At 35.7% G+C, this 14,352-nt stretch overlaps 1 protein-coding gene across 1 annotated transcript in view; it reads left to right on the top strand.

Annotated features, from left to right (window-relative positions):
- Positions 1 to 14,352, top strand: part of Gbe1 (1,4-alpha-glucan branching enzyme 1) — a 247,403-nt gene that overhangs the window by 179,480 nt on the left and 53,571 nt on the right. Inside the window, exons 11-12 of the mRNA XM_041678667.1 lie at positions 2,163 to 2,273; positions 6,108 to 6,279. Coding sequence (XP_041534601.1) covers positions 2,163 to 2,273; positions 6,108 to 6,279 — 283 coding nt within the window. The remainder of the gene's footprint in view (positions 1 to 2,162; positions 2,274 to 6,107; positions 6,280 to 14,352) is intronic.

The raw sequence follows: 14,352 nt of genomic DNA, 5'->3' as shown, positions 1-14,352 counted from the left end.
CATTTCTTCTAAAATAAATTGTCTCCAAATAGCATTGAAACCATAGAATATATTAAGCCAAATTAAGAGTCTAGTCTAAATATATGTGGCTTTTTCTATTCATCTACTCAAAAGATATGGATGAGAGAGGAATGCTAGATTACAGTCATTATTTTGTTGCACTAAATTATTTGAAATATTCCTTTTGTGTTCTTTTACACTCCGTTGATTAGAATGCTGTTATATTTTAACTGTTCCCATAAGAAGTACTTACAAAGATATGGAATAGTCCTTGTTTTCTGGTTTGATTTTGCCTCATCAGATTTAAAAAACTAAAGCTATCACGTAAAGGCAATGTATGCATTTTCCTGAATTCCTTCACTATTCATTAAACAAAGGGATGTATGCATTTGGAACTTTTCTGCTCATCCTACCTGATATTTTCATGTGACATAGACATGGATTATACTTATGCTTTTGTGTTATAAAGTTATATATTTCGGTTCGACTTGTAAAGAATCAGTTCTTCAATGCTGCTAAGTTGTAATCTTGTACAATGCCATAAGTAATACACCAACGTTGATCTAGGTAAGGTACAGAATACTCTCTTACTGTCTTTGTATATGTCCATTTTATGCTGACTCTCAGCCACTCCTTGATCCCTAGCAATGTAATCTTGTACAATGCCATAAGTAATACACCAACGTTGATCTAGGTAAGGTACAGAATACTCTCTTACTGTCTTTGTATATGTCCATTTTATGCTGACTCTCAGCCACTCCTTGATCCCTAGCAATGTAATCTTGTACAATGCCATAAGTAATACACCAATGTTGATCTAGGTAAGGTACAGAATACTCTCTTACTGTCTTTGTATATGTCCATTTTATGCTGACTCTCAGCCACTCCTTGATCCCTAGCAATGACTATTGATATTTCAGCTGTGTTTTTCTGGTATCAAAAATTTTTAGTTTTCTATTGAAATGGGAACTTGCCTCAGATTTAGAATCTTGCTGCATTGCTCAGTGATTATCTCATCTTTAGATTGCATCCATCACATTATCATATTTGGAGATTGTAAAATACTCCAGGTAACACAAATATAAGAATAAGAGAGAACAAAAACCATAGGACCATCTTGTAATTTTGCCTACAATCAGGTTTTCTCAAGACTTTGAACAGAGAATTAACCCAAGCAGAAAAAAATATATATAAAATAATAGGGAAACTGCATTTAGATCATAAACTCAAGCAACCTCATATTGAGTAGGGTCACGGGAAAGTAATTTGAATGATATCCATAGTTCTGGGAAGAGATAAAACATCAATACACAGTGGTAAACACTAGGAAGAAACACTTCATGTGAGGGATGAGGGTCAGTGGTGGCATGCACAGAAAGTATTTAACTAAGAAAGAGCAATTACTGACCTAAGGGATGACATCGGAGGTCTTAGGTCAGCGTCATCACAGCAGGGTTAAGGGGCAAAAGCCAGACCAAAGAAAATGAAGTGGAAAGAAAATCAGTGTGATCTATTAAGATAATAATTATTTTATAATTAGCATTTTCACTCTGAAATAATTGTTTTAATTATCATTGTTTATACGCTTCCTGCTAACACATTTTTATTCCAGTCCAAAAATGTAGCAAGCTTATCTCTAGTGTCTGAAACTTACAGGAAGACCTAGTGTGAAATGACAGGGAAGAGAAACCAAGTTAAGTGCCAATCATGATGATCCCATTATTCCAGGTTATCAAAAAGTGGCAGAGCTCTCAAAGAATAATTTAAAACATATGCATAAAAAATAGTCACCTGCACACCAACATGCATGGTATACCCTTGTATTTATGTATACTGTATTAAACTTTATAGAATGATGTAAGTGAAATATGCACAACAGAAACATTAATGAAACCTAGCATTAACCTTGTTAATACCTTATGAGTAGATAAATGCCTATCACCGTTGCCATTTGCTTTAATGCTCTTGAATGCTTATGTTATTTGAAAATAACATACATTTTTTACATTTAGTAAAACCACACAAATGATATCATCACTACACACACACACATATATATACATATGTAATAGTTTAGAATAATATGTATGCTGTCAGGTTGAGGTTTTAAGAAAGAAAATGTGCATTAATCAGAAGTTGTTGTTTTTTTCTCTTGTGTGTAGTTACTTAAAGAATTTAAGGATGAAGATTGGAATATGGGCAATATAGTGTACACTCTCACCAATCGACGCTACCTTGAAAAATGTGTTGCTTATGCAGAGAGCCATGATCAGGTAAAGGAATATGAATAAAATCATTTTTTCATACTCAATATTTATCTTCCCCTTAAACTTTGTATTCTGTTACATTTCTAAATGCAAACTGTTATAATTAAGTACAGATATTATACCATTAATGTATGTATAAACATACAGAAATGCATGTTTGAAAAGCCTTTTAAAGTTCCTTCATAGTCTATAAGTTATTCTTCTGAGTTGCAGTACAGTGCTTCACATTAAGTTGCCAGGGTTAATGGTTTCTTTTGCCATAACAACAGTGGTTTTTATCTAGTGCGCTGATAGCACTAGGTATCTACATACACTTTTCTCCTTTTAAATTTTCCCCCTGGATCACAGAAGTCTTCTGCTGAAATGGATCACCCAGGCTGCACTTGTCCCAAGTTAGTCTATCTGCTCTGGTGCAGCCCGAGCTATTTTCCAAAGAGCATCAACTTGTCAAGCCGGTTCTATTGGCTGAAGCTTGCCATTCAAAGTCATTCATGTAGGACCAGTTTCATCCCTTCCCCTGCTCTAAACCTTCTGTTCATTACTGTAAAATTCTACCTGTTTCTGTCAAGTCTTCTGCTTTCAAGTTTTATACTTTAACCTCCACCTACTTCACCAGAGAGACTCCCCCTCAGACTTGGCCCAAATATCACATTCTCTATGAAGCTGTAATTCAGGAACCAAAACTTAGCTGTCTTGTGCTCTGCCTTCTCGTCCAGCATTAGGACAGAAGAAAAGTGTGTTCCCATTCATTTTTCACCCCTACATTTGAGTACTGGGACCACTCCTACACAACTCAATAAATATAGTATATCAGGAAGGGAGGCACCATTTAGCAGTTTAAAGCTAATTTAATTCCTTTTGTGTATGTGTGGAAGGGTTATTCTATGTTGAACTCGATGTCTTAGGACTTGCTGTGTTCATCAAGCTGTCCGGAAACTTACAGAGATCCGCCTTTCTCTGCCTCCCCAGTGCTGGAATTAAAGGCAGGCCTCACTGTGCCTAGTTAGCTTTCATTCTTATGTGCATCAAAATTATAAAAATTCCATTTTCTGAGTAATAAGTGAAGGCAATAAATATTTTGAAATTCCTAGGAATGCCTATATTAAGAGAATAAATGTATTTGTTATTGTAGTATTAATGGGCATGCTATACTAATAATGGCTTTTCATTTTTCCCTTGTTAGGAATGTGCAGATACACAGGCCATGGGTAAAGCCCTGACTTACACTCTACCTTTTTCTTGTGTCTGTGTATACAGTAAACTTGAAAACAACTTTGCTTGCTCAAATTCATGATTTCTTTTTTTTTTTATTGTTTTTCTGCCATGTGGCATATATAGGTACTTATCCTAAGTTATTCACCTAGAATATTTACTGTTTTGAACCTTAAGTATTTTGTTGCACTTCAAAGCAGACCTATTCTAAATTTGCAACTACCAAATTGGGTATGACTTTCTTATCCACTTGAGTTTTAATGTATATGATCTATATAGCAGATCAGGTACATACCTATAAAAGCACGGGCTAGAAAAAAAAATAAGTGGATTAAAGGGTAGACAGCAGGGTGCTAGGAGGGGGAAGCTCTCAGGAAGGATGAAATTGAAATAGTGAAAATTGCTATATGTGGTAGCAAATACCTGTAGTCCCAACTCTTGGAAGGCAGATGAATCTGAGTTTGAGGCCAGTCTGGTATGCAGAGTAAGTTCAAGGACAAGCAGCACAGAAATCCTAACTCAAAGCAACAACAGCAGCAACAACAAAAACTAAACAACAAAAAAAACCTCAGTGAAAATTAAAATGCATGCATAAATTATTGCTTTATTTGTAAATAGACATATATATATATATAAATCACAGCACATTGTAAATTGCCAACACTTATATTTGTTTGAATAAATGAAATAAAATAACATGTGGGTAGATTAAAAAATTGAAAATGAAAGCTTATAAATTTATTTTGCAACTCTTTACCCTATTTATAAAGAACTGTAGATTTACTGAGAATTATTTCATTCTTTTATGGATGAAAAATTGTCAGGAATGTCAACAGTGAAAAAATGGCCTCATTTGTTACAGAAGAAAATGTGCTCTTATTTTTCAACTTGGTAAAAAGACATCTAAACACCTCTTTTACAATCAATAAGTTTAAACACATAAAATACATGGTAAAAGGTATTATAGAATTTTTAGATAAATGCTTAACCTTAATTATTAAGTACCTACCATCCAGTGGGATGTATTTTAGAGGGCTACTAGACTTCGAAATAATCTTCCCATGTGAACCCAAACTAAAGCCATCAAAATACTTTTTGTTGTTGTTGTTGTTTATTTGCTTTTGGTTTCTTCAAGACAGGGTTTCTCTGTAGCTTTGGAGCCTATCCTAGAACTAGCTCTTATAGATCAGGTTGGCCTCGAACTCACAGAGATCTGCCTGCCTCTGCCTCCAGAATGCTTGTATTAAAGGTGTACACCACCAACTCCTGGCAAAATAATTTTTAAACAGAATTGGAGATTATGAAAGCAAATAGGTATACATAAGCATGTAAGTAGAAAAGGCAAGTTATATAGGAATATGTGCTATAGATTTGCGCTCATACTTCAAAGGAGTCATTCTCATTAAAATAGCCTAGTTCCTTGCTCGTGCTCTCTCTCCCTCTGCTCCTGATTTGGACCTTGAGATTTCTGTCCGGTGCTCCAATGTGGGTCTCTGTCTCTGTCTCCTGCACCCACACACTGAGACAATGGGGATGTTCTATAGGGAACTCACCAAGGCCAGCTGGCCTGGGTCTGAAAAAGCCTGGGATAAAACCAGACTCGCTGAACATAGCGGACAATGAGGACTACTGAGAACTCAAGAACAATGGCAATGGGTTTTTGATCCTACTGCACGTACTGGCTTTGTGGGAGCCTAGGTAGTTTGGATGTTTACTTTACTACACCTGGATGGAGGTGGGTGGTCCTTGGACTTCCCACAGGGCAGGGAACCCTGATTGCTCTTTGGGATGACCAGGGAGGGGGACTTGATTGAGGGAGGGGGAGGGAAACGGAAGGCGGTGGCGGGGAAGAGACAGGATTCTTTAATAAATAAATAATAAAATAGCCTATTGGTATAATAGGTTTATAATTTTAAAGACTTCCAAAGTGACAGTTTCAGCATACCGAGATTGTGCACTACCTCAGAACACACATTTCACTATCTACTCCTGATCTGTCAGTGGTGAGTGCTTTCGTTACTGTTTCTAGTCTTCATCAGTGCACCTTGTAAGAAACCTCTTTTCTGCTGGCTAGAGCACTAATGAGCCACCTGTCCTAATCATCAATTGTGAACTTTCAGATAAAATGTACTAAATAGAAGTAGGAAGTGAAGAAACAATGCAAGCTTGAATTTTTATCTCATAAGGGGAAGAAAGGCTCTTTGTAAGTTATCTACTTTACTATTTCACATACATATACATATGTATATTTTAAATTTTCCCCATTGTTTCAAAATCAATGGAACCATGGTATATAATTTATTTTTTTGGGTCATGTAATATTCTTACCATTATAGGAAGCATTTTAGAAAATCATAAAACTCCATCGTAGACAATTCAGTTTTCTAATTGATTCTTATCAATCTTTTTCGAAAAGTAAACATTGTCTTAAAGACCATATCATTCCCATTTACCAGCTACCTTTCAGCAAAAAAAAAAAAAAAAAAGTAACCACTGGAAATTATGGGTTCAAACAGCTGTCCTTTATGGATTGCTGTCCTTATTACCTAGTGCTACACTGCTTGCGGTTAGCTATGATGCTCAGCCTCAGTAGCCATGTTCGTCTTATCGCTGTGAATTGTCCCGTAGGCACTGGTTGGCGACAAGACGCTAGCATTTTGGCTGATGGATGCTGAGATGTACACAAACATGAGTGTCCTGGCGCCTTTCACTCCGGTTATTGACCGAGGAATACAGCTTCACAAGATGATTCGGCTCATTACTCACGGGCTTGGTGGAGAAGCATATCTCAATTTCATGGGTGAGTGTGAGTTAAACAGAAAATGCATCTGTTCTTAAAATGCTTTCTAATATAAATGAAGGATATTTTAGTTTGATCTTTCAGATTAAAAAATATAAACTTTGTTTTTATTCATTATTCTTGTCAATAAGAATGCTGAAATATTTTTAATCCTAAAATTGTTTTAAATGTTTTCATTCTGATGTTTTTATAGAACTTTAATATTGAGCATAGTAAAGTTGTAGTTGTCATACAACAATCTAAAAAGCAGATCATTGGAATTTTCTCTGAAGTATTTGCTTACCAGATACTGTGTCACAAGTGTGAACATCATGGCTGAGGGACATTGTGAAGAGCAGAATACTCAGTTTTAAAAGCAGCGAAAGAGTAGATGGTTCTTACCTGAAGAATCCTGACTACTAAGACAAGGAAAGTAGCTGACATCTTTCTATATCATCTGCTCCACAGCAAACATCTGAGTGTTTGGGTTTTAGGAGAGCTGGGTTTGTTAGCTAAAGAAGAACAGACCGAACTATAAAACATGTCCGGGAGCCTGATTTCTGTTTCCACAAACACTGCTTCCAACTGTTAGGTTTCTGTCTGAGAGTTTTTACACGGAATCTCTGCTTCTTCAATATTATCTCTGTTTTGAACATAGGCTCCAGACAGTTCCTAAGGTGGACCACTTCCCTGTTTCGTGTTTCTCAGAGTAAAGCAATGTCTGTAGAGCTGGGGCATTTGTTCATCTACCAAAATTGTTAATCGTAATATTTCCAAAACACTCATTTTCACACATTGTATTCAACCTAAGAAAGACAACATTTGTTCTGTTGGGAAACTCTTTTCACAAAATTGTCAAGAATAACAAAAGAAACAACTGCAGTTGCTTCTAACATCTATCTTTCTATAGGGCTGATGAATTGACCACATGTGTGATAGCCAATGTAACTTTCAAGCTGTTCTTTTATATCGGGCCTAGAGCACTGCTCTAATTTTAATTAATTCTAATTCATTTCTTGAAACAGATAGCTCCTAACTTTAATGCATCCTTTAAAAAAATCAGTTTATCATGCTGTCTTATATAAATATGGTATTCCTATGCTTTTAAATAAGTCATACCTTTAATAACTTTAAATTTTATAATTAGTAAGATTATTTGTAAAATTTAATATTTCCCTACTAACTGTCATAGCATAGTATACTTTAAAACATTTAGGAAATTAATTTTTAAATGGGGATAGTTATAGAAATTATAGTAAATACAAGGCTATTATAATTGTTCATATTTTAGTTGTTTTCATTTTTTTAATTTATTTGGCTGATTTGCTTTTGAATTGTTTCTGGATACAGCATTTCTAATTTAGGGTTTCAAAAACATAGATTATTAATCATAAGAGAACTGCCATGTAACTTAATAAAATGAAATGTGTCACTCATTTTTTAATTTTTCTTTTCCTACTTTTTTTCTGCCTAATCTTAGTGCGAAAGAAATCTGAGGACAAGGTTAGGTGAATACTAAATTGCGCCTCATTCCAACTGCAGCTGCTGTTGTCGCAGCTCTGTGAGGTGAAGGGACATGTTTAATGGTGGCTAACTGGGAGTGACAGCAGCTGGACCTTGTTCATTCTCAGGGTGGTTAACTTGAGAATATGATGCAGTAATTATACTTAGCTCAATTTGTAGATTAGCCAAAACTGTGTGTCTAATGACTGAATAGATTAGAGGGGAAAACGATCTGGTTCCAATCCAGTCTTTTAAATGTTTACATTTTTAATAGGCACAAGGAATCTTTATTCTGTACAGGTTTGGATTTTATTGTGGGGCAGGGGTGAAATGATTTAGTGCATATATAAAATGCAGTGTTACCAAAATGTAACTATACTCAACTGTTACATAAATTTACTATTTTTAATATTATTAGTTATAGGTCCTGGATGGTGGTTTAATTCCATAGAGGTATATTAAAAATATTTTTAAAAGGTCCATTGATAAGTATAAGAATTGCTTTAAGGTGTTTAATCCATTTATATTTTGTGGTGTCAGATTGTATCTGAGAACAGGGACTCTTGCTGGCTCATAGTCTTGAAGATGTATTTGACAATGGACTTAAAAGGAAGCTTCAGGGCAATTTGGAGTTTGAGAGAAAAGAAAAAAGAACAAGTGAACTGAGGACCTCAGCAGCATCCAGGAGCGGAGAGATGGATCAGAGAGACAAAAGGGCATGCCTTCAGAAATAGAGTTCAAGGATGCAGTCAGGCTCAACCAGTTCTTATGCAGCTGCCTGGGAGAGGAGTATATGCGGAGGGAGCAAGAGTGTTAGAATTTCAGGCAAAAGAGCTTAGAATGTTGGTCAGTATCAGGGAAAGCTGAGGTTTCATCTTCTTTGTGTTCTGACTGAGAAAGTGCCCAGGCTTAGCAGGGAGGATCTGAGAGTCACTAAGTCCAGGGAGTGGATTGTGGGGTATGTGTTCATATCTTTTGAAAGACAAAATTTTCTGCCTGTCTTTTAGTGAGTGTTCGGGTATATCATGTTTCTTAAAGTGATTGTGATAGACAGCTTGCCTGAGCAGTATTTGCCTGTCTAGGTGACTGACAAGCTCATTTGTGGTAGCATATCTTTGTGATAGTATATTATCTGAGGCAGGCTAGAATGTCTTCTGCTTATCCAGAGCCAGAGAAGGTATTTAAATAGTCATGCACTGACTAGGTTAAAATAATAATAATAATAATAATAATAATAATAATAATAATAAATACTGAGAGCAGGAAATATTGATCAGCATTAAGAGCCCTTACTGGTCTTGCTTTGGTTCTGTTTCCAGAACCCATATAACACAGCTCACGACTCTCTGTAACTTGACCATGTTCTCTTCTAATCTATGTAGTCAGCTGTGTGAATGGGGTACACATTTATGCACCCTCATACATGTAAATGTACATGAGACATAAATAAATAAATACGTCAAAAAATTAAACGTATAATTCAATAAAATACCCCCATTTACCAAAAGGAGATACCCTTACTTAATGGGCATCAACAAAGCCCTTCTACCTCCTCTTCCATGTGGTATTTTAAGTGTTAAGGAGGAGCAGTCATGATAGTTTTTCTTCTTTAAGCTTAGTTTGTTACCAGACATAGGAGGTTGAGCCCAAAATTGATCATGAAGGAGATACCTATTTTTAGTAGTATCTAAGCCTGCTTAGTTCTAGTAACCTACATATCAAGAACAGGTAATGACTATTTGTTAAAAATCATCGATCTTTTCCCAGTTTCTGTTGTATAATATATTATGACATTTGTGTAGTCAGTATTATCAGGAGTAAATATTACCTTTTAATATTCAGTAATAGATACTGAGTAGTTCTATTAAGGCAACCTTAGATTTTATGTATAAGAAAGTAGTCAGTTTTCCTTCCTTGTTTTATTTTTTTTTTACTTTTATTAATCCATTAACTTGTCATATGTATCTGTTGGGTAATATCTATGGGAAACCAGCATATATAGAACACCAGAACAAATTTAATGGGGTTTTATGGTATTCCTATCCACACCATTTATACACACACACACACACACACACACACACACACACACAAGTGTGCACACATGAGAAAGCAAATTTGCTCTTTGCGGGTTCAGCCTTCAAAGTTTTTTTTATATGTGAATATGAACTGCACACAGTGACAAGGTAAACAGACAAGGTAAGCAGCAAGCTGAGTTAGAAGGCAGTTGCATTTTTAGCTTCCTCTATCCATACAGTTTGGAATTGGGGAGTTCAAGAAAGCCATGTTGAAATTAGAGTGAAGCATGCTTAATGAATTTGAGGGTTCATTTGAAATTAAACTTCATTGACAGCATTAAATTTAAAATAAACGAATAAATGGGAAACAAAATGCCTTGAGAAATAAATTTATGGTGCTTTGCTGTTTTTGTTTTTAAGCAAATTTGATGGCGAAAGAAAGGTGGGGACTGGAGACAGTTTTGTAATTCAGGGTGCTTACTCTGCAAGAATGGAGACCAAGTTTGGATCCCCAGAATCCAGATAGAATCTGTATGCTGTAATACAAGAATCTGTAATCCCAGAACTCCCATATGGAGAAAGGGGGAAAGAAAAGAATCCCTGGAAGCTAGCATGCCAGCTAACTTGGCGTTAGAGAAGAGAAAGCAAGGCCTTCTGTCAAACCAAGTAGATGGCACCAACAGAGGCCCAAGATTGTTCTTTAAATTCTACTTGTGGTATAGATTATGTAAACACATATTCTATATGCATGATTGTACACACACACACACACACTCACACACACACTCACACACACACACACACACACACACACACACACACTATAGTTTGCAACAATTGTTTAAGTACTCTGAGTTTAAGAAAGTCCTATTTGTCACTGAGTGCCTTTATAGGTTTTTACTGTATTTAATGAAGCTAGAAGAATATGGGTTTAAACAATGAAGTTACTATTAATTATATTAATGTGCATTTTGTAGTTTTTATAATCCTCGTAAAATATGCTTTGTGGTTAAAAATAAATATAAATTGAAAAGCTTAAACTTCACACACAGAATGGCCTCATTGAGAACATGTCGACTGTTAGCAGAGAAAGAGAAGACAGACCTCCTCAGATATGGTCTGGATCATCCCCCAAGCTGGTGATGCCAGGCTATCATGCAAATATTATATTTTCTTAACCAGTTGGATGAATGACAGCCATATTACCTCATTCAGTAACTCCTCGGGATTCAGTCAGAATTAGGTGACTACTCTGTATAGTAGTTATACTACCAGCATAAAATACAAATACTACGACTGCACCATTAATTCTTTATGTACTCCTTTATGTAACGAGGGTAATAGCACTGACAGCAATTAAAAACTGCCTAGAATTATAAAAAAGTAGATACTTAATGATTATGAGGTAACCATATACAAACATTTAACATATAAAGTAAAACAGAATGGGGCCATATAGACAGCCCAGTTGATAAATGCACTTTTCCCAAGACTAAATAAGTTTGATCCCTGAGAGCCACATGGTGGAAGGAGAGAATCAAGTTTTACCCTGACTTCTACTTGTTCTCCATTATATGTGCAAACACACACTCACACACACACACACACACACACACAATGTAATAGCAACAAAGAATCTATATATAATATAGTCCCACCATCAGGAACCCAAGGCAGAAAGATTTTTTCCTGCGTTAACTGACTTCAAGACCTGCCCTTTGTACATGGTAAGATCCTAGATACTAAAAAATAGAAAAGGAAATTAGAACTCTTTAGTCATTAGTTTAGAAATAATGTAATATTTCTTGTGTTTTAACTGACAGTTTTATTGTGAAAAAGTTTCCACTGAGTTACTTGTGGCATTTCTTGTAAAATACTGTCCAACTTAAAATATGTTTGGAGCACAAAGCAGTTGTATAATAAATATTTTCTTCATTTAAACATGTCTTTTATAACTTTTATGAAGACCTTTTTGTTTCTTTTTGCCTAAATGGGAATTCTTTGTAGAAAATACTTTTTCAAAGACTAAGATTCTGCCAGCTTGTGTTTTGTTTGTCCCTGATTTTTCTTAATTTTTAATTTTTTTTTTTTTGCGTATTTTAGAGACATACAGAGTGACAGGAGTCTTCAAACTTTTTTTTGGATTTTTTTTTTATTGAGAAAAGGAGAAAAGAAAAAAAAAGCAAGTTTCCACCTGCTCCCAGCCTCCCATTTCCCTCCCCCTCCCCCCACTCCTTTCCCCCTCCCTCTCCAGTCCTAAGAGCAGTCAGGGTTTTCTGCCCTGTGGTAAGACCTAGGACCTCCCACCTCCTTCCATATCTAGGAAGGTGAGCATCCAAACTGGCTAGGCTCCCACAAAGCCATCACATGCCCTTGTCACAAAGCTGTTTTTTTTTCCCTGCTCTTTTTTTAATTCCTTAGGGGATTTCTAGCAATACAGAAAAGCAATTCTTAAATGAGTACCCCATTTGATTTAAAGTTTTAATGGGACATGTGATCTCTGGTATATCTCAAAGCATAAATGATTCAAATACCTCATAAACAAAAGACTGAACCGGAAAAATGAAACTAAAAGAACCAGCAAGATTTACCAGTATAGTGTAACAAGGTGTGCTCAAAATTTGTGTTGTCAACATAAACACAAATTGCCCACGATATTGGATACACATACATAATCACCCAACAAAACCTGGAATCAACTGGACTTATTAACTTGTTCCTTCTCACTTAATTCATTCCTGAAAGTTACATTGTGGATTCCTTGTCCAATCTCTGCCCTCTTCAATGCAGAAACTTAAAACAAAAAAAAAAAAAAATAAACGAAGTTCAAAATATAAACAAGGAGCTTCAAGTGCACAGACTTCTGAAAGAAAGTTACAGAGAAGTCACCACCCCAGATTCTTTTTTCTTTCCAAATCCCCACCTTCAATTTACCATCTCTTTCCTTTGTTTTACCTTGTTTCAAATTACTAGATGTTTTACCTGCTAAATGATTAATTTCCTGATTAGTTGCTGTTTTGAGTTTAAATGCATAATACCTAATATTAAAAACATTTTTAAAAATACAGAGCATTTAGAAAATCAAAGCAGAGCTATGGGATCTTTTTCTTCAAATTTGGCATATATAGACAAGTTGACAATTACTTGTCTGGTAGCTGGGAGTAGAGAAGTTTTGATCCACAAGGAAAGCTGTCAAGATTGTGAAGTCTTAGAACAGTCAGGGAAAGCATGACATTCTGGACATGGACTTGGCTGTTCACATCGTCATCCACATGCATTTAACAGAGCAGGTAGCGTGGGGCTATAAAACCTCAAAGCCCAAGGCTCCTCTACAACAAGCTATATAACCTTCATAGCTAGCATCACCACCTGGTTGCCAAGTGCTCAAATACACCCATGAGAAACAGTTGCTATTCAACACATAACAGAGATTTATAACACTTGGCTCACAATTTTGTGTGGAATGGTTTACTTTAAACAGAAGGGAATAGTTGCCATAGGCTCTGCTTTCTCTGGTCACAGAGGTATATTGAACAAGAACAAATCTTCCACACAGTAGATGTAAGATAAGATGCCGTTACATATTTTAATATTTCTTTCTGATTGAATGTTTTATTCCTAAATTTAATTACAATTTATCACTGGAAGGAAATATCTAGTAATGTTTAAATTTTAGTGTTGAAAATTATACTTTTTGGCTATTAAAAAATAAGTCATGGACAGAAATAGCAATTACTTTCTAGATAAGCACTGAGTTCTGGAAACAGTTTTTCACCTTCTCTGGGCAGACTCCCAACCATGACCAGCAGTGTCTTCTCCATTTGCATTTTCCAGCATCTTAAGTGAGCAAAGTCCATTCCTCAGGCTTTCTGGAAATCTGGATGCCTAGGCTATATCCATCATCCATCCAAGGCTATGTTGGGGACACAGTACTTTTATCTGAATACAAGAACAGTGCTGAAAGCATTTAGCCACTTCAGAATCATGTTTTCATTTGCTGACTCATTCATTTCCTATGTTAAGTAACCCTCTGTGCCAGAGTTATTGTAAATCCTATACTAAGTTCCTTCTTTCATTACTTATTTAGTGTTTATTGATTAATTTCATTTTGTTGAGACAGAGGCTCATTTTCTAGTTCTGGATATCTTAGAGATCACTATGAAAACCTTGCTGACCTTAAACTCAGATAGATTGTCCTGCCTATGTCTCCAAAGTGCTTAGAATTAATAGGTATGAGCCAGTAGGCCCAGCTAAATTCTAGAGACACAATACTTATCAGAAATCCCAGTATTAATTTCTTTTAGGAACAACAGATGTAGAATGTAGATAAATAACACGAAATATGAAGTACAAATGAACAAAGTCACACACAGAGAGAATTGTTAGAATACAGACTTTTGTGATGACTCAGCAAATAAAAGTGATTGCCACAAACCCTGGCTTCTAACCACTGGAACCCACATATTGGAACAAGAAGAAAAAGTGATTTCTACAAGTAATCCTGTACTCCGCATGCCCACAAAAATGAAGCATACACATACAAACACACAGAAATGTTTAAGTAAATAAATGC

Source organism: Microtus oregoni, unplaced genomic scaffold (assembly GCF_018167655.1).
Source record: "Microtus oregoni isolate MIOR12 unplaced genomic scaffold, Mior012 000030F_ref0000283, whole genome shotgun sequence".
NCBI lineage: Eukaryota > Metazoa > Chordata > Mammalia > Rodentia > Cricetidae > Microtus > Microtus oregoni.
This window is presented reverse-complemented; position numbering and strand designations above follow the sequence as displayed.